We start from the raw sequence: 20694 nt of genomic DNA, 5'->3' as shown, positions 1-20694 counted from the left end.
AAATATGCACATTGTTACTGGCTTGAACTAATAATTAGAGTAAACCACCCAACAAATGCAGTCAGATTTTGACAATAAAGTCTGATTTTGTCATCTTTGTGATGTCCACAGGCTATATCTCATGTAACTGAGACTCTTCAAATTGCGTTTGTTCTTTTAATAAGACATAACAGGAAGTTAATTAAAGAATCGTTTTTATTTCACGGGTTTTTGTAAAATGAAAATTCCATCATAATTTTAGAGGTGATCAACAGTGATGGAATTAAATTTGAGAATGTTTTTTGTGGAGTCCCTGTTGTTAATTAGAGCACTTCAGGTTTAAAGTAAAGTATAATAAAAGTTAAACTGTTATTAATGAATTATGCTGAAATATTTAATTGTAAAAGTGTCAAAACTTACATGGGCTGCAGTCAAGCTGGAGGTAGATTAACTTGGAGTTACAGTAGTCAGGATTAGTCATAGAAACACAGAAGACTTTATGGGACTAATTGACTGTCACAAACAGCGGATTATCAACAGTACGTAGATAAGGTCAAGTTGTTTTTTCCCTCTAAACAACTCATTTTGTGAGTTCAAGGATTTAACTTTTTAATTAAAGGTAATTTGGTGTGTACGTGTTATCAGGGCAGAGAAAACAGACCTTATCAGCCTCTGGTGGAGTTTCCTCTCAGACAGGAAGTAGACTTCCTCTGCTTCCTGTTCTCTCCTCCTGTGTGGCCCCAGGAGAGGTCTATAAAGAATGGTGAGAGTAGAAAAAGAATGAACATGTATGAAACACAGACAGAAGTTTAACCAGAGAGAAAAGGGGACATAGAAGGAACAATGGAAAAAACTGCTAACAGACAGACGCAAAGACAACAAAAGACAAACTAAAACAAAACATACATTCAGGAAGAAGGTGACCAGGACCCAGTCTCAGCTGTCCCATACAGAACGGCTAAAGAATAGAAACAAATCACGATGGACTATGAACCAAAGAAATCCAAGAAGGTACAGTAGCTGCTGTTCTGACTCTCACTTTCCATGTTTTATCTTGCTGAGGAAATTCAGATGATCAGTGTAGGAATGTTCTCCAGAGTTTTGTATGTCACATTGTATCACTGGATTGGACACTGGACTTGAACCCAACTCGTCCAAATTCCAGTTTTCCCTTGTTTTACCCTGTGTAAAGTCATCCAGTGGATCTTTTAGTGTCACTGCAACTGAACAGTTGACAAACCCTGCTCTTTAAAAATAAACAGGGACCTTAAGTTCCAAAAACTAACAACACCCAAGTAACAAGCAGCAACTTGGAGAGGATGTCTCTGTTTTTGACTAAATTATTTAACACGTTTGAGGAGAAAAGGCCGAGTGCAGATGAACGACAATCACATTTCCAGAAAAGTTAGAATTTATTGTATAATGAAGTAAACAGAGAATGCAATGATTTACAAATCATTTATAACCCAAATGTAAAAATAGCACAAGAAAAAACATATCAAATGTTTGAGCTAAATCTTATTTACTTTTGAAACATATTTTAAAAAACATGCATTGCTGCAAGTTGCTATTTATTTATTTTCACCTGTAGTGTGTGTTTTTTACCAGCAACACACTGATCTGATGTTCAAAGCAAAACACTTCAGTGCAAACACAAGTTACCTCAGAGGACATGACAAATAGTAAAGAGGACAGATTTCTAGTTTTCATATTTTCTAGGTGACCCTACCCCTTGTCCCCTACCACAAATAAACACTTGGGCATAAATTGGTGCACATTGAGCGGCTAATTCAGGAAGCCTATGGGTCATATCAGATGGTGGTGACAATCTGGTGTTTAGGTCAAAGAATTTCAGATTTATCTTAATTGGATTGATTCTGTTTTTACTTTTGACACATTGTTTTGACACTAAGCCAAGTTTCTCAGAGCTCAGACTGAGACAGAGAGAGAACAAGCCCCATCTTTTGAATTTGATGGCAGTAACACATCTCAAAAAAGTTGGAACAGGGTGATGGTCACCATTGTGTAGCATCCCCTCTTGTTTTAATAATTGTCTGTAAAAGTCTGGGAAGTGAGGAGACCAGCTGCTGGAGTTTAGGAGAGGAATGTTGCCCCATTCTTGTCTGATGCAGGACTCTAGCTGCTCAACAGTTCTTGTTCTTTGCATGATACAGCTTTAACTTACATTTGTGGATTGCACAGAGAACTGTGTTCACAGACAGTGATTTCTGGAAGTGTTCCTGACCTTCGGCCGTGTCCCCTGCACACAGAGATTACATCTGATTGTCTGAATCTTTTGATGATATTATACATTGTAGTGAGTGAGGATGATGGGATCTTCAAAGTCTTTGCAAATTCACATTGAGGAACATTTTTCTGAAATTGTTGCACCATTATTAGATGCAATTTGTCGCAGATTGCTGATCCTCTGCCCATCTTTAAATTTGAGAGGCTCTGCTTATCTGAAATGGTCCTTTTATACCCAGTCATGTTACTGACCTGTTGCCAATTAACCTAATTAGTTGTCAAATGCTCCTGAATTTTCTTCTGCATTACTTTTCCAGCCTTTTGTTGCCCCTATTCCATCTTTTTTTGAGATGTGTTGCTGCCATCAAATTCAAAATGAGCTAATATTTTCCATGAAATGCTAAATTCTCCGTTTCAACATCTGATATGTTGTTTATGTTCTATTGTGAAATATGGGTTGATGAGATTTGCATATCATTGCATTCTGTTTTTATTTAGGTTTTCAGATCTTCACAACTTTTTCAGAACTGGGGTTGTATCATGCACTGATAGACATAGTTATAAAACTTGGTGGGGTGGTGAGGGCTGATTTGGTCCCACCTGCACTGGCTATTATTTTGTATTTAAATCAAAAATATTAAATTTCAAATTATTGGCAAATCATTGCAAATTTACTGACTTGCACATTTTCGAGCCCATTACCTACAGTACATTTCCCACCTTGCAGGCATATTAGCTATTGGTTCTTAGGTCTGCATATCAATGCTTTAAGAAAAGAAATTTGCGGCTCACTAATAAACATCATATTGTAAATACCTGAATCCTGCTCTTGCAAAGCTAGTTTTAAAACTGCAAGGACAGAAAAATGTGAGTTTAGAAAAAGGCTGCAGCAGAGATTAAGTAGCTCTGTAGCACTTTGGTCTGACCCGGGCAGGTTGTGGCACAAAGCACATTTATTACAAAATCCAATTATTTCCCTCCTTTGGTTTCCTAAAAGAAAAACATGATACAGGGCATAGAACCAAACTCATTATAACTAAGCTCTGCCTTTGTCTTTAGGATACAACTGAGATGACTCTATAGATGTTCATTACGAATCATCCTCATTCTGATATATTAAGAACTGTGTCACAAAGACAAGACAGGTGTGTGTGTGTGCTTGCGTGTATAAAATCCATTCACCCCATGCCCTGAAGCCTGAGTATATTACTGTGGAATGTGAGTGTGTTTATATGTGTATGTGCGTTGATGTGTGTGTGTGTGTGTGTGAGACAGTAGGTGTCTAACAGCTTCTGCTGTATTGTCAGTGAGCGTCAGCAAGGAGCTGTCAGAGATCAGCGCTCACCTGTCAGTCACTGATAAAATAGCCAAAGGGAAGCAGTGAATTAACACACACACACCTTACACCAAGGCACGTGTTTACATATATATGCAATTGTAGTTCAAACCCAGAATACACTGTCTGTGACCAGAGACTGCTGAGGTAATCATAGTCGGGATGTGAACATAAAAAGCATATGGATGATTTAGACCTTCTTCAAACAGCAGTGGAAAAACAAATTTCAAGTTTGTCTTGATGGTGTGATCACCACTAGCACTGGGCAGTTAAGCGGTTTGAGCAAAGTGACAAGTGACAACTTCTGATTATGTGGCACAAAGTGGCTAAAAGCATTTATTGTTTAGAAAATGCTTTAAAGTCAAAGGGAACATATGCAATACATATGCAATACTGAACATTTTTCAATTTGGCTTTAAAAATATTGAATATCACCACTTTTAGTCTTAGTTTTAGTTTTCACTGACTTGTAACTTTAATAAAGTATACTGACTGTCCAAAGACAGCATGTCAAAAAGGTAAAGTGCAATCTCTTATAGATGATCTTATCAATGATTGTACAGAGCGACAGTTAACAATTCATGTGTGCAGGGAGCCAGAAGATGGGACTGGAGCATCTGCTCTATGAGCCCTGACAGAAATGTAAAGATCATCCAGATCATTTGAAAGGTTGGAATCTGAAAGAATGCGGATTAGTTTCAGGATATGCACCTCTAAACAACTTTCTCAAGCGGTGCCATGTTTTTTCTTTTTTCAACTTTATTTATATAGCGCCAATTCACAACAAAGTCATCTCAGGGCACTTTACAGAATAATGTCAAGATTATAAAGATGTATAGAGAGAACCCAACAATTCCCCCTGGAACAAGCCATAGGCAACAGTGGAGAGGAAAAACTCCCTTTAACGGAAGAAACCTCCAGCAGAACCAGGCTCAGGGTGGACGGCCATCTGCCTCGACCGGTTGGGGTGTGTGAAAAGTGGAGAGAGAAAAGAACAGAGCAACAAAAAGCAACAACAAAACATCAGGCAGATTGGTGGGACCAGTAGCTGCATGCTGGAAGACACACAGCTTCAAAGCTGGGGGACACCTGCAGAAAGGGACACAGAGAGAGGGACAGAGAAGGAGAAAGACAACTACGAGAGAGAACACACAGAGTTAATGACATACAGTGGTGACAATTGCGGGGTGAGAGGACAGGAGAGATGGTCAAGAGGAGGAAAGGAGCTCAGTGCATTGGGGGGTGGGTCCCCCAGCAGTCTAAGCCTATGGCAGCATAACTATAACTAAGTATGAGCTTTATTAAAGAGGAAGGTTTTAAGCCTAGACTTAAAAGTAGAGAGGGTGTCTGCTTCCTGAATCTGAACTGGGAGCTGGTTCCACAAGAGAGGAGCTTGATAGCTAAAGGCTCTGCCTCCCATTCTACCTTTGGAAATTCTGGGAACCACAAGTAGGCCTGCATTCTGAGAGCGAAGTGGTCTACTGGGATAATATGGTGCTATGAGGTCTTCTATATATGATGGAGCCTGACCGTTCAGAGCTTAATATGTAAGAAGCAGGGTTTTAAATTCTATTCTAAATTTAATGGGAAGCCAATGGAGAGAAGCTAGTGAAGGTGAAATATGATCTCTCTTCCTAGTTCCAGTCAGCACTCTTGCTGCAGCATTTTGGATTAATTGCAGGCTCTTTAGGGAGTTACTGGGGCATCCTGAAAGTAGGGAATTACAGTAGTCCAACCTAGAAGTAACAAATGCATGGACCAGTTTGTTCTGATCTAACTCTCATAATGCATTCATAGATTAATCTACTGGGAAGCAGGAATATGATAATGGTGTACTGTTAGTGTTGACTTTGCTTTAAAGAGAACTGAATACCAGATTCCATGATGGGGACCAATTAAGCTACATAGTTCAATGGTACACAGACCAAAAACAAGTTCAAAGAAAAAACAGCAGGATACAATCCTTTAGTGTCACCTCTCTTGCCGTGTTTGTCTTGAACACCCCAGATCCCTGCAGCATGTTCCAAGACTGGACTGATACACGATTTAGATTTGTGTGCATGTATTTTTTTTTTAATAAGTTAAGTTTCACCCCTCTGTAGAACAGCTCTTACTTTCCAGTCCTACCTGTCATGGTTCCCAGCTATGTTTCCTGTTTTCTGGATTTTGTTTCGTAGTCACTCCATCTAATTTCCTGTTCTATAGTTCACTCTGAGAACATTACGACTCCTCATCAGCCATCATTGTTTTCATCTGTTCCCTTGCCTGTTTAAACCCAGTTCTCCCTGCAATTCTCTGCCTTCTCCGGCTTTTACCTGCATTGTGCTTTGGATCCTGGTAATCTGTCTGTCTGTGTGTCTGTCTGTTTGTGTAGTCCTTGCCTGGCTGAAATCTGCCTGCTATTACCTATTAACCTGCCTGAATGAATTTGAACTGGATGAAAATATTATGACTTGGAATGACCAAGTCCAATGACTTGGAATCGGACAGTGGACATTATTATTGACTAAATTGGATTGGATCCGAATGATTTGTGTGAATTGGATTTGGACTGATTGGATACTGATTAGGATTTTAATTGTGATTAGTTTTTGGATGTATGCTCTTTGTAACTGTTCTGTTATGAGACTTCTTACTGTCTGCTCAGCCTTCAGATAACATTTGCCCTCATTGTTGTCTCCACATTTGTCTCTCTGTTGCAGTTTCCCTAACTCGCTCTCTAACTGGATCTGCCCTCTGGCTGTCCCCCGCACTCATCTACCTCAATAACTGGATTATTAATAAAGAATTGAGGGTATTATTACTTAACAATAGATTTCTTCACAAAATATGATATGATAGTTTTTTTATATAAAGCCATTCTGCAGTATTTTATACTTGTGTTTAGGCTCATTGTCCTGCTGCAACACCCTGTTTGTGCCAGTAACTGTTGCGTTATTTCGAATTTTTTGTCCTCTCCCTCCCCTCATCTGAATCTTTCTCTCTCTGTCCTCAGGGTTTTGTCTCTCCTATTAAACGACTGGTATGGTCAAAATCCAGTCGCAGACCAGTGGATCGAGGCAGCATTTATCGCCGTCCACTGCACACTGTCCCCCTCTGCCCCCCTGACTACCTCATCCACCCTGAGAGACTGATTTTTGACTACATAGAGAAGGAGGTCAAGGTAAAACTATAACCCAACATAATATAGTACAATACAAACAATTTGAGTCATCATTGACCTCATGTCCAGCTGCTTGACGTCTGACCTCACCTTAGTTCCTCGGCCACCTGACCTGGGTGTCTGTTTCCCTGAACCCCTCCAGCCGGGATGAGCTACTACAACTACTGGACACAGCCAGGGTGAATACGCATTAACTTATCTACAATAAGAATGTACTATAGTAAGAACTTGTTTGCCCATCTATCAAAGTAATAAATGACATACAATTAAATGACAACAATCAATAAATATCTTGTCACCCCTTGGGAATTAAAGAGAGAATTAAAAACAGGCCACAATCAACCCATTTTGTGTTTGACAGTGTGTTGTCACCTTCATCTGTTGGGGTTCGACATGGTCTGACTTAATCAATAATCTGTAATTCAGCAGTTGAAGGTGCTGCCACTAAAGACCAGTGTGGATCAGGACTGTATACTCAGTCTGTCTGCCCGCTGTCTGCTGCTGACCTGGAGAGACAACGAGAAGCTGCTGATGCGGATTCCCACACACGAGATTGCTTCTGCCTCCTACCTGAGGGATGATGCACTGCACTTGATGGTCCTCAAGACAGGTGAGGTCACACCTCGGGAGCAAACTCAAACAATCTGCAACAGCACGAAATGAAGCTAAACATTTAGTTTATGTGTTTGTGAAAGTTTAACTTGAGAATAGTGTCACATTATAAACATTCCAGAATTGTTGGTCTGCATGGGCAAAAGCTGTTGTTTGTTAATATTAATTTAAGCCAGAAAATTTTAGTGTGAAATGCTTAAAATGAAACAGCTATATATGCCATTTCCAAAAAAAGTGACATATGACATTATAATGCACTTGCGTCAGTTAAGCCCACATTAGGGCTAAAATTGGTCCATACAGAGTCTTCCTTGCTTACTGCATCACTTAGAACAATGATGTCTAACCTTCCATAAGAAATCTCATCAACACTTTGATCACTAGTTGCCTTTAAGGTTTTCATCATCAAGATGATTAGGCTCATCTCTTCCTTTCTGAGAGTGAGGGCCCTGACAAACCAAGCCGACAGTCAGCCGACAGTCCACATTAGGCTTTTCACGGTCATCTAAAGGCACTTTAAATAATAAATTCAAGACTATAAAGATGTATATAGAGAAAACCCAACAACCCGCCCTTGAGCAACCCCTAGGCAACAGTGGAGAGGAAAATCTCCCTTCAACAGAAAAACCCTACAGCAGAACCAGGCTCAGGGGGGGTGGCCATCTATCTTTCAGTTGGGGTGAGTGGAACGTGGAAGGAGAAAAGAAAAGACCAACAAAAAGCAACAACAAAATTCTGGCCAGATTGGTAGGACCAGTAGCTGCACACTGGAAAACATACAGCTCCAAAGCCAGGGACACCTGCAGAAAGAGACAGAGAGGGAGAAACTATGGGAGAAAGAAGACACAAAGGTAATGTGATACAGAGGTGACAAATAAATGTGGGGTGGATGGAGAGGAGAGAGGGTCAAGAGGAGGAAAGCAGCTCCGTGCATCAGGGGGGTGGGTCCCCCAGCAGTCTAAGCCTATAGCAGCAAAATTATAATAAACTATAAGCTTTATTAAAGAGGAAGGTTTTAAGCCTAGACTTAAAGGTAGAGAGGGTGTCTGCTTCCTGAATCTGAACTGAGAGCTGGTTCCACAGGAGAGGAGCTTGATAGCTAAAGGCTCTGCCTCCCATTCTACATTAGGAAATTCTGGAAATCACAAGTAGACCTGCATTCTGAGATTGAAATGGTCTATTGGGATGATATGGTGCTATGAGGTCTTCTATATATGATGGAGCCTGACCATTCAGAGCTTTATATGTAAGAAGCAGGTGAAATATGATCTCTCTTGCTAGTTCCAGTCAGCAGTCTTGCTGCAGCATTTTGGATTAATAATATGCTTTTTAGGGAGTTATTAGAGCACCCAATAGCAGGGAATTACAGTATTCCAAAAATGCATGGACTAGCTTTACCGTACACTTTGATTGTTTTTACATGTGAGGTAATGGACAAAACCTAGTCAAAAATAACTATCAATACTACATACTACTGCAGTATGAAGACTAATCCTGGGTTTGAGCTTCGATCAATTAAAATACTTTTTGAAAAGATACTAGACTGACACACCCCTTTGTTCAAACCTGCTGGGTGCTGCAGCTGATCAGATTGATCTGAACCCACAGCACAACACCAGGGCAGTTTCATACCGAAATACACAAATAGGTAATAAAACCAAGCAACACTCAAGTTTGTACTCTTCCCAGGTTCATCCACATTTCTGTACTACAATATCCATATGCAATCTAAAAATTTTTTTTTCCTAAGCCATGAAAAACAAACGTGTAATCAAACATAACAAATATAAAAACATAAGTGTGTGACTGTAACAGTATGTCTCCTGGACATTTTCTACTTCACCCCCAAATCAGGCAAGTTCGATCAGTCCTGAGTGGTCTGTGTGTCTGTCTGTCAGCAGGGCAAAGAGAAAGCAGTTTTCATGCTTTTATGTATAGTTTTATTAGATTTTCCGTCTATAGAGGACAGGGAAATTGAAAGTGAAAGGGACTGTCACAGAGGACTGAATGAAGTTTGCAACAGCTTTCAGTCAGATTTAAGCAGCTGTCTTTGTAAAGAATGCTTCAAAATATGTGACAGAGGGAGAAAAAAATAGACTAAGGCGCATGACATGAGTGACAGACTTAAAAATTGCTTTCCGTGAATGGTCTTGGATCATCAGAAACCTTATCCCTCAGGTCTGAATGTGGACACCGTGGTTGCTGGGGATGACAGCCTAGACAGGAAAAAGCCAATGGGCATTGAAGGACGACGTCAAACCATGAGCTGCAATGCTGATCTGCGACCAGCAGGGGGCACAATGGAGCGACGACACACCATCTGTGGAGTCGACTGGAGGCCCTCACTATCTAGGAGCAACCATGACAAAAACCAGACTGTGGATAGAGGAGGAGGAGGTGTAGTAGGAGGAGAGAGAGGAGGAGGGAGTTTAGAGAGAAAGAGAGTGGGAGGGAGCTGGGAGAGGAGGCAGCAAACACGTAAAACAGGAGGGAGCTGGGAGAATCGCAGAGCGAGGCCTATGAGTGGGAGCTGGGGGGTAGGAGGAGGTGGTGGTGGCAGCTGGGAGAAGAGGCATGGAGGAGGTGGGGGAGGAGGAGCAGGAGGAGGAAGCTGGGAGAGGAGAGGAGGAGGAGGTGGGGGAGGAGGTTCTGGAGGTAGCTGGGAGCGGCGGCAAGCCTGCACAGGGAGCTGGGAACGTGGGAAGAGCTACGGCAGCTGGGAGAGGCGGAACCACAACCCACTGGAGCCCACACCCTGCCCTGATGCCTACTGCAACCTGGTCATCCTTGCCGTTGTGAACCGGGTGGGTCACCTTCAAAACATGTTTTTGGTGTCACGATTGTTTTTTTTCTTTCATGTTTCTACAGCATGGACTCATGAATAATTATGTTACTTTAAGAAACATTTATATTCTAAAGGTTAGGCCATTATGCAGCATTAATAACTACTCCCAGCCTGAACTACCACATCACCAGCAGTTATTCATTTTTGCAACACATAACAATTTCAACTCCTCTAAATGTAGTAAAAATCCACCCAATAGTGATTTAAAAAGTCACCATCTCTGGAGCCGTGTTTTTATAGACTAAAAACGGAGGGTTTAGAAGTACACAAACTTAATGCTCAACTAAAAGTATTTGTCTAAAAGCATACTCCACCACAAGTAGAAGTATCAATCCATATTTAATATTTAACAGGTTGTTAATTCATAATAGTACATCATAATAATCTATATCAGTGCTTAGAGACTGAAGCTGTAAAATAAGTGCAATGAAGTACAAGTAATAAGAAAATACTTGAAAGCAGTACAAATACTGCAAAACTGTACTTAATTACCACCTCTGCTTAAAACACACTAACAATGTTGATGAGTGTGTTTGATATTTAGTCTTGAGAAAGAACAGTGACAGTAAATCAGGGTTCACTAATCATTTGGTTCTCATGTTGGAAGAGTGGAAAATCAGGCTATTCATCTGCACACACACACACACACACACACACACACACACTTGTACTATGACTTTGTTGTTGCGTAACGTGAACCACTGCATCACATTTATAGTAAAGTCGTTGTGGCATTGAGTTTTGTGTGTGTGTGTGTGTGTGAATGGATGAAAGCTGTAAATAGCTGTTTGAAGGTTATATTTTTGTTTTAGGGGTGAGGTTAAAATGGAGGTTAGTGAATGCATATCTCTGTTTGTGTGCAAGTGTGGAGAATCTTTGGTCTGTATAGAGGGGACTGGAAAAGCTCATGACATAAAATATCAAGGAACAAAGCAGAAATTGATATGGGAACATGGATTTTTTGGAAGGACATTTGTGTTAGATCGCGCAATGATGCAGCTCCGTAAAATCACAAACTGGTTTTTGCACCATTCACTAACAGCAGTCTGCAGAATGTATTATTGTTAAATAAGGTTACTGAATCTTACTGTTATAAAAAGGTTAACACATCAGCTGGTTTAAATATGGAACAAATTTCTCCTCTGAATGAGTTATGGCAGCATGAGCTGAAGCTCCTAGTTGGTGACATAAAGAGTTTCCACTATTTCACACACTTGACTTCAAACTCACTGAGCCTCTAATGTTACTGGAACATTCTAGACGGACTATGAGAAAATTACACGTGCAACAGTGTCAGCGGTTAAACAATGTGGGATGCAAATCTCTGCAGCTCAGAAATCCATCTATCAATCCATTATGTTTGATCTATTTGCAGTCATGGGGGGGCTGGAGCCTATCCCAGCCACCACTGGGTGGGAGGGAAGGGTCCACCCATGGTCAACACGGACAGACATAAGCCTGTTTCAGACATTAACTCTAGAGAATGTCAGGAGGATACAGGTCCTGACATTGTCTGAGGTGTCACTCCATGTATTCGGGCAAGGGGTGGTGCTTCTGGCCTTATAGCAGGGGGCAGAACATGACGGAAGAACGAAGCTGGTGAAGCTACAGGGTTTAGCTGTGTAATTTGATGATATACCACAGAACCTCGCACTGTTCCTTGTATTTGTATTTGACAATTTCCAGGTCTGCCCTTACTGACAGAAGTTCACAAATTATGTAAGGAAGAGAAAGCAGAAAACCCTGGGATTGCAAATACACAAACTAATTAAAACCATTTTCATACTTCTCATACTTCTCTTCCTGACCCTCATTATTGAACAATACATCACTTGAGGGTAATCTGCTGTGAGTCATGGGGTCTTTCAAATCACCTAGTTAAACAATTTTTGACCAAGGCTAATGAGATTGGGTGTTTTTCTGCTCAGAGCTGAACTGTTGTCAGCTGCATACATTCAGGGCACTGAATGTGAGGCAAGGAGAGTGAGAGTGGCAGTAAATCAGAATGGGAAATGACTAAAGCACATTGTGTGGGATTAAGCTCCCAGTGTGCGATTATTCAGCCGCCTCAGACAAAGCTCCTAGACTCTTGTCCTGTTTAATCACAATGCCCTCCTAAAACTGATTTCATGGATAAAAACAAGGTACTAATCAATGCAGATTCTGCCGTGAAGTTACACTCTGGAACATGTTCCTTAAAGTGAATTCAGAAGAACAGCAGGGTTCAAAGGATTAAGAAATTTAAAGTAAAGTTATAACAGTTTTTTTTCTCTCTGCTGTGTGCGTTCACAGGATGCTGCAGAGGAATACTGTTCTCTGATCTGTCAGATGTTCCAGATCATTTATGGCCATCAGACCATTGAGTGTGTCGACAGGGCGGGGTTTCACCACACCATGCCGGACCGCTATTGGCTGCAGAGGAGTGAGTGACAGACAGTGCATCTGTATGTGTTAAATTACAAGGCACTGCACATTTATTTTGCCACAATTCAGTTTCAAGCTGTATAAAAACTTTGTTCTTTATTTAATTTACTAGAGAATTACCTTTTAAATATATATACATACATATGTATATATTTTTTGTTTGTATAGAGAAAGAATTATTAAAAACACAAAGCTAACATTTAAAATCTTTTGGTTAGAAATTTTAGTGTAGAAGGACTCACTTATAAAGTGAGTGGAGGTGACTTATTTAAAAAGAATTCTACAAATCTGCTTTGAAATGTAGGCTGAATGTAGCCCTCCCATTCCTAACCCCTGTTGGATAAAGCATGCATTTTAACATGGATGTCACATTAATCTAGATGTCAGATTAATAGTTTTTTTTAAATACAAAACTGTGTGTTTAATGATCCATTTCTTTTCCTGTGTAGGTGACAGCTGTCTGACAGATATGTCCTACAGTTATGATCCAGACTTCAGCTGCTGCAGCTCATAGTCAGTAACATTTAGCTCCTACTGAACACTAAATACCAGAGTAATGTCGAAGTGACAACAGATTATCACAAGTCATATCAATTCATTGAAATTGTAAAACTCAAAACGATTTATTGAATAAGTACTCACCCCCTTTAAAGTAACTCACTCAAATATCACTGGTGCAGTCAAACGTAGATATTTCATAACCTTTTTTAGTTCCCTCCATATATAAGATTCAACACAATTGCACACATACAGAGATACATAATGCGTTTACTAACCTCAATTTTAACCTCATCCCTAAAACAAATTAATAAGCTTTGAATAGCTGTTTACAGCTTTCATCCAGTCACACACACACACACACACACACAAAACTCAATGCCACATCGACCTTACTATAAATATGATGCAGTGGTTAATGTTACAGAACAGCAAAGTCATAGTACAACTGTGTGTGTCTGCAGATGAATAGCCTGACTTTCCACTCTTCCAACACGAGAACCAAATGATTAGTGAACCCTGATTTAGTGTGTTTTAACAACAATACCACGAAGACAGAAGTACAGTAAAAGTAACTCTGTGAAAAGATTATTGAAAACCGAACCCAGGACATGATGTGTGATGTTAGATATGTTAGATGTTAGTGCATTCACAGTGTGCTAATATGGGTTGTCAATAACTCTCTCTTTGTCTGCCTCAGTGATGGTTCTCAGGATGCCTTTGAGCTCTACTACAGTGAGACATACAGTGAGAGCTCCTCTCTCTCACTGCAGGATTCCCATCGCAGTCTGGCTTCAGGCAGTGATGGAGGAGACAGCAACCTTGCCCTGCTGCTGATGCAAAAGTACATGATCACTGTGAGTCTATGTGAATGTGTGTGTATGGGAATTTATTGAATGTCCACATCAAAACAAATGAAGAAAAATATATTGTTTGTTTTCTCTAATGTGTGTGTGTGTGTGTGTGTGTGTGTATGTGTGTGTGTGTAGCTGCGTGACAAGCTGAATTCGGTGGAGCTGCAGCAGTTTGCAGTATTGCTGAGAGAATACAGACTGGGATCAAACATTGAACATTTCTGCTCAGAGCTGCTGGAACTATATGGAGACAACCGCAAGTTTCTACTGCTGGGTGAGAGAGAAAGAGAACAACTGAGAGCAAGAGAGAACACACACAAACAAACACACACACACAGAGCTCATTAACTGAATTTGAAACTGTGGCAAACCACTACATACTCTTTATAGTGTTGTTATCTGAAAACTGAGTGTTCTGTGTGTGAACTGTTTATTGTCGTACATGAGTTTGTGTGTGTCTTTAGTGTGTTTACTAAATTCCCACTTCCTCTGGATAAACCACAACTAGCCTCTAGTGAGAGACGCAGAAGTCAATGTAAAACATCCTCCTAATGCTCAGTGTACTGGGGTAGAGTCCTCATTCTGAAAGGTTTAGAAAATAGAAAATGATATTACACTAATAAAGGTGTTATAGTTAGTTACACTAAATACGTAGTAAAACATTTTCCCTTCTTATGTCCATCATTTGAGTGTACAACCTTGTTTCTTAAGACATTGGTTGTGCTGTGTAAAATGTGAATCAATCAACAGAACACAAAAACTGGGGCAACAGGGGCAAAAAACATGGGCAACAAAAGACTGGAAAACAAACACCGGGTGAAACATCTCACAACTAATGAAGTTCCAGTAATTCTCAACAGGTCAGGATCATGCCAGGGTGTACAGAAATCATCCTACACCACTACACTACAATAGTTTGTTCTTTACACAATTCTCTGCTTAAGAAGCACACAAGTAAATTAACTAAAATAACACTGTCCTTGGGTAAAATAATCACTTTGTTGTAATAATGGTGCCTTCTGTTATTGTTAATCGTCTTTGTTCAATGATAAAGAAGGCTCAGCACAAAGTGCAGTCTAGATACAGTTGAATGTAATTATCACGTGTCCTTTATTTCTCAGGTATGCGTCCATTCATCCCAGACAAGGACGTCGGCGTATTCGAAAGTTTCCTGGAGAGCATCGGGATCCGAGAGGGCGGAATTTTAACCGACAGTTTTGGACGTATCAAACGCAGCATGAGCAGCACATCAGCTACGGCCATGAGAGGGTACGTAGGTCAGGAGGTGCAGGTTGTGATCATCACAAATTATTTCTAACTGGATGATTGTAAAGAAATGCTGTCAAATGCTGGCCAAAAATATTTGTTTTAAATAATATATAAAAATAAAAAATCCAATGCAACCACAAGGGGGCACAAGCCAGTGTCTTCTTGTGCCAGTCCCAAGTCTGGATAAATGCAGAGGGTTGTGGCAGGAAGGCCATCCGTAAAATACATGCCAAATCAAACATGCGAATCGTGACAAAGACTCCCATACCGGATCGGTCGGGGCCCGGGTTAACAACGACCGCCTCCGGTGCTGTTGACCTACAGGGTACCAGTGGAAATTGGACTACTGTTGGTCAAAGATGAAGAAGAAGAGGAGGAAGGTGTGTTCGTAGGCAGAGAGAGAAGAGGAAAGATAAGAATGTAGGACTGACAGTAGGGACTGAATGTACTATGACAGGGAAGACTAGAGAGTTGATTGACATGATGCAGAGAAGGAAGGTGGACATACTGTGTGTCCAGGAGACCAGGTGGAAAGGTAGCAAGACTAGAAGCTTAGGAGCAGGGTTCAAGTTGTTCTACATGGGTCAGATAGGAAGAGAAATGGAGTAGGAGTTATACTGAAAGAGAAGTTGGTGAGGAATGTTCTAGAGGTGAAAAGAGTATCAGACAGGTTGATGAGTCTGAAGCTGGAAGTTGAAGGGGTGATGTTCAATGTTGTGAGTGGTTATGCCCCACAGGTAGGATGTCAGTTATAAGAGAAGGAGAAACTCTGGAGTGAGTTAGATGAAGTGATGCAGAGCATCTCCAGAGGTGAGAGAGTGGTGATTGGTGCAGATTTCAATGGACACGTAGGTGAAGAGAACAGAGGTGATGAGACTGTTATGGGCAGTTTTGGTCTTCAGGACAGGAACGCAGAAGGACAGATGGTGGTTGACTTTGCAAAGAGGATGGAAATGGCTGTAGTGAACACTTTCTTTCAGAAGAGGCAGGAACATAGGGTGACATATAAGAGCGGAGGTAGAAGCACTCAGGTGGACGACGTCTTGTGTAGACGCTGTAATCTGATAGAGATCAGTGACTGTAAAGTATTGGTAGGGGAGAGTGTAGCCAGACAACACAGGATGGTGGTGTGTAAAATGATGCTGGTGGTGAGGAAGATGAAGAGGACAAAGGCAGAGCAGAGGACGAAGTGATGGAAGTTAAAAAAGGAAGAATGTTGTGTAGTTTTCAGGGAGGAGCTGTAACAGACTCTGGTTGGTTTGGAGGTGCTTCCACATGACTGGACCACTACAGCTAATTTGATCAGGGAGACAGGTAGGAGGGTACTTGGTGTGTCATCTGGAAAGAGGAAAGCGGACAAGGAGACTTGGTGGTGGAACGAGGAAGTTCAGGAGTGTATACAGAGAAAGAGGTTAGCTAAGAAGAATTGGGACACTGACAGGACAGAAGAGAGTAGACAGGAGTACAGGGAGATGCAGCATAAGGTGAAGGTAGAGGTGGCAAAGGCCAAACAAAGAGCATATGAGGACTTGTATGTTAGGTTGGACACTAAAGAGGGAGAGGTGGATTTGTACATGTTGGCCAGACAAAGAGATAGAGATGGAAAGGATGTGCAGCAGGTTAGTGTGATTAAAGATAAGGATGGAAATGTATTGACAGGTGCCAGGAGTGTGATGGGAAGATGGAAGGAGAACTTTGAAGAGTTGATGAACGAGGAAAATGAAAGGGAACGAAGAGTAGAAGAGGTGACTGTTGTGAAGCAGGAAGTAGCAAAGATTAGTAAGAGTGAAGTGAGGAGGACATTGAAGAGGATGAAGAGTGGAAAGGCAGTTGGTCCTGATGACATACCTGTGGAGGTATGGAAGTGTCTAGGAGAGGTGGCAGTAGAGTTTCTGACTAACAAGATCTTGGAGAGTGAGAGGATGCTGAGGACTGGAGGAGAAGTTTACTGGTGCCCATTTTTAAGAACAAGGGAGATGTGCAGAACTGTGGCAACTACAGAGGAATAAAGCTGATGAGCCAAACAATGAAGTTGTGGGAAAGAGTAGTGGAAGCTCGGCTAAGGGCAGACGTGAACATTTGTGAGCAGCAATATGGTTTCATGCCTAGAAAGAGAACAACAGATGCAGTATTTGCTTTGAGGATGCTGATGGAAAAGTACAGAGAAGGTCAGAGGGAGTTGCATTGTGTCTTTGTAGATTTAGAGAAAGCGTATGACAGGGTGCCGAGAGAGGAGCTGTGGTATTGTATGAGGACGTCTGGAGTGGCAGAGAAGTATGTTAGAGTGGTGCAGGACATGTATGAGAGCTGTAAGACAGTAGTGAGGTGCTGTAGGTGTGACAGAGGAGTTCAAGGTGGAGGTGGGTCTGCATCAAGGATCAGCTCTGAGCCCCTTCTTGTTTGCTCTGGTGATGGACAGGCTGACAGATGAGGTTAGACAGGAATCTCCATGGACTATGATGTTTGCAGATGACATTGTGATTTGTAGTGAGAGCAGGGAGCAGGTGGAGGAAAATCTAGAGAGGTGGAGGTTTGCTCATGAAAACAGAGGAATGCAGCTTAGCCCCAGTAAGACAGAATACATGTGTGTGAATGAGAGGGACCCAGGTGGAACGGTGAGGTTACAGGGAGCAGAGGTGAAGAAGGTGCAGGACTTTAAGTACTTAGGGTCAACGGTTCAGAGCAATGGAGAGTGTGGAAAATAGGTGAAGAGGCGAGTGCAAGCAGGTTGGAACGGGTGGAGAAAAGTGTCAGGTGTGTTGGGTGATAAAAGAGTATCAGCAAGAATGAAAGGAAAGATGTTCAAGACGGTGGTGAGACCAGAGATGTTGTTCGGCTTAGAGACAGTGGCACTGAAGAAAAGACAGGAGGCAGAGCTGGAGGTAGCAGAGCTTAAGATGTTGAGGTTCTCTTTGGGAGTGACGAGGATGGACAGGATCAGGAATGAGGACATCAGAGGGACAGTTCATGTTAGATGTGATGGAGATAAAGTCAGAAAGGCCAGATTGAGGTGGTTTGGACATGTTCAGAGGAGAAACTGTGAATATATCGGTAGAAGGATGCTGAGGTTGGAGCTGCCAGGCAGGAGGTCTAGAGGAAGACCAAAGAGGAGATTTATGGATGTAGTGAGAGAGGACATGAAGTTAGCTCGTGTGAGTGAAGAGGATGCAGAGGACAGGGTTAGATGGAGGCACATGATTCGCTGTGGCGACACCTGAAAGGAAAAGAATAAGATAAAAATAAAAAATCCAATAAAATGAAATGGCCCCTTTCTTTTGACATTGTGTTTGTCAATTAAAATTTTAACTATTGTCTCCGTGTTTTGAGGTTAAGATTATGCTTATATACACTGATCAGCCACAACATTAGGTAGAATCCAGTGCAGCAGCTCTGTCCCAAATTCTATGCTTACAAGGTTATAATTTGTTAGATGTTAGGTTAAGCTCAAAGTGGCTGGTGGAGTTGTACTGGAGGGCATTATACTATATTAAGAACTAAAACTAATGTTTTGTGGATATAAAGCCTCATAGACATCGAACTGTGATGCACTATGTTAGAGCTGCATGATTTTCGAAAAAGCTTCAATTGTGATTTTTCTTCTCTCGCTGTAATTTATGCATCATGCTGTGAGTCTTTGCTTAGCAGACTCCAAAGCCTCAGATGTAGACAGTTTGTTCCACTTCTTAACTCTTTCTTTGTCACATGTCTCTGTGCTTTTAGTAGCTGCCTGACATCTCACTGTGTTCTCTCTGTGATCTTGGCCTCCAACCTCCTTCTCCACCGCTCACTGTGGCTTAGGTTTACCTTATAAAAAAGCTTCTCCACGATCACTGTTGCTGGCATGTATATGAGCCTGTCGGTTTCAGTGATGGTTGTAGTATATTTATCTTTGTCTATATTCGTATCTATATATATATTTTAATTCTAAATGGCACCTGATACATATATACAATGTAGCGTCTGAGTTGAGTCTACAAGGTCCACTTGTAAACCATAGAGAAATACATTTCTATCATTATAAATTAGTGTGAACTTCCTGTCATTCTCAGAGAAGAAGTCAGAGGGATTGGTTAGCACTAAAAATAACTATTGGTTTTCCCAGCAGATATGACAACTGCTCTCTGGCCTCAGGATCTCAAGAATTCAACAGACGCATCACTGACATCACCCATGACATTCAGGCACTCGGCTTCCAGGACATACATGGAGACATTGAGGAGGAAGATTACTACCTCTAATGCGCGGTTAAAGATAGAGTTTGATTTTGTTTGAACTCTGACTCTGCCTCCAGGACAGAGCACTGTGTCCACAGCCAATGTTCTCTACATAATGTATCTGTAGCTTTAAATAAAACTGTGGGATTAGTGAGCTGTTTTAATAATGATCTTAAAATACAAATCCTTGTTTATGTATAGTAACAACAGCAGGTCAGTAAATAAATATGAAGTTTCTTTTTCAATGTAATATTTCACAGATCCATTCAGCAGTAAATAAGATCTCAATCAGAATCCTATTATGAAAAATATGAAATGAAATACGGACTATTTTTAGAATAGGAAGTATAGTAATTACTGCACAGCAATATTCTAACCCTGTGTAAGTGCCATATGGATGAGTTATGTTTGAAGCCCAACTTGTAAGTTAGCATCTCCCTGGTTTCATGGACAAAAAGACGGTGGGATTATTGAGCAAAAAGATCTCAGTGACAAACAGATGTTTATGATATTTACACATTTTGTTCAAGCAAGGTAAGTTATCTGACATGTCTATATATATCTATATATATAGTTTATCAATAGACTTCGGGAAGAGGAATCTGGAAGTTAGATCAGCAAAGCATTGTCAGAAAATAGTTTTACTGAGTTTGGGACAAAGGGAAAAAAAAAAATCAACTAAGGCCTCATAATAAAAACTAATTGTTTTAATTAATAAAACAATCAGAATCTATAGGTTAAAGCAAACATGGGGTTTTGAGATATAATTTTGAGAAACTTCAAAATTGGTTGCAGATTATTAGGCTTAATAATTATTATTAGTCTCTGAACTGTCTGAGCAGCTCTTACAGAGCCAGTATCTGACAAAGCACAAATAACCTACACTTTGCAGTTTCCCTTAATGTACCTCACAAGGAGAAATTATCTAGTTATATTCATGTTACAACAACAACAAGAAAGGAAAGGTCCACTCCAACTACCATCCAGAGTTTAAGATACAGAGAAATTTTTAGCTGTTTGATTAGCATCTGTCAGACTGTGGTTGGCTTAAGATGCGTAACAAAAACAATATTACGGTCAAAAACTTTTAAAGTGACAAATCAAATGTTGTACAATAGGCTAAAAATGGAATTATTGTTAGAGGCCTATCTGCGGGTATTGTTACTTCTTTTATAGACCATCACATATCTCCTCCAGTTCACATCTCTATCACATTCTCCACGGGGATGTCGCTCCTCATGGGAGTTAGTGCT

The 20694-nt window shown here is 40.8% G+C and overlaps 1 protein-coding gene across 2 annotated transcripts; it reads left to right on the top strand.

Annotated features, from left to right (window-relative positions):
* The first annotated feature begins 746 nt into the window (after positions 1–746).
* Positions 747–19686, top strand: ccm2l (CCM2 like scaffold protein). Of its 2 annotated transcripts, none has more exons than XM_067528567.1 (11): positions 747–990; positions 6558–6725; positions 6821–6904; positions 7155–7335; positions 9516–10141; positions 12475–12604; positions 13056–13119; positions 13805–13961; positions 14094–14232; positions 15080–15227; positions 19333–19686. In XM_067528567.1, exons 1-11 carry the CDS (start codon positions 961–963, stop codon positions 19463–19465), a joined length of 1860 nt encoding a protein of 619 aa, XP_067384668.1. In that variant the 5' UTR covers positions 747–960; the 3' UTR covers positions 19466–19686. The 2 variants fall into 2 exon arrangements, with proteins under 2 accessions (XP_067384668.1, XP_067384667.1); XM_067528566.1 differs by having other exon boundaries at positions 7152–7335.
* The last annotated feature ends 1008 nt before the right edge of the window (positions 19687–20694 follow it).

The sequence above is a fragment of the Channa argus genome, chromosome 13, assembly GCF_033026475.1.
Source record: "Channa argus isolate prfri chromosome 13, Channa argus male v1.0, whole genome shotgun sequence".
Lineage (NCBI taxonomy): Eukaryota > Metazoa > Chordata > Actinopteri > Anabantiformes > Channidae > Channa > Channa argus.
This window is presented reverse-complemented; position numbering and strand designations above follow the sequence as displayed.

Bases quoted from the DNA above. Each gene is read 5' to 3' on its own strand.
- ccm2l (XM_067528566.1), top strand. From the start codon at position 961: ATGGACTATGAACCAAAGAAATCCAAGAAG. The intron at 10,142-12,474 runs GTGGGTCACCTT...GTGCGTTCACAG, and splicing joins TCCTTGCCGTTGTGAACCGG to GATGCTGCAGAGGAATACTG. The intron at 14,233-15,079 runs GTGAGAGAGAAA...TTTATTTCTCAG, and splicing joins CCGCAAGTTTCTACTGCTGG to GTATGCGTCCATTCATCCCA.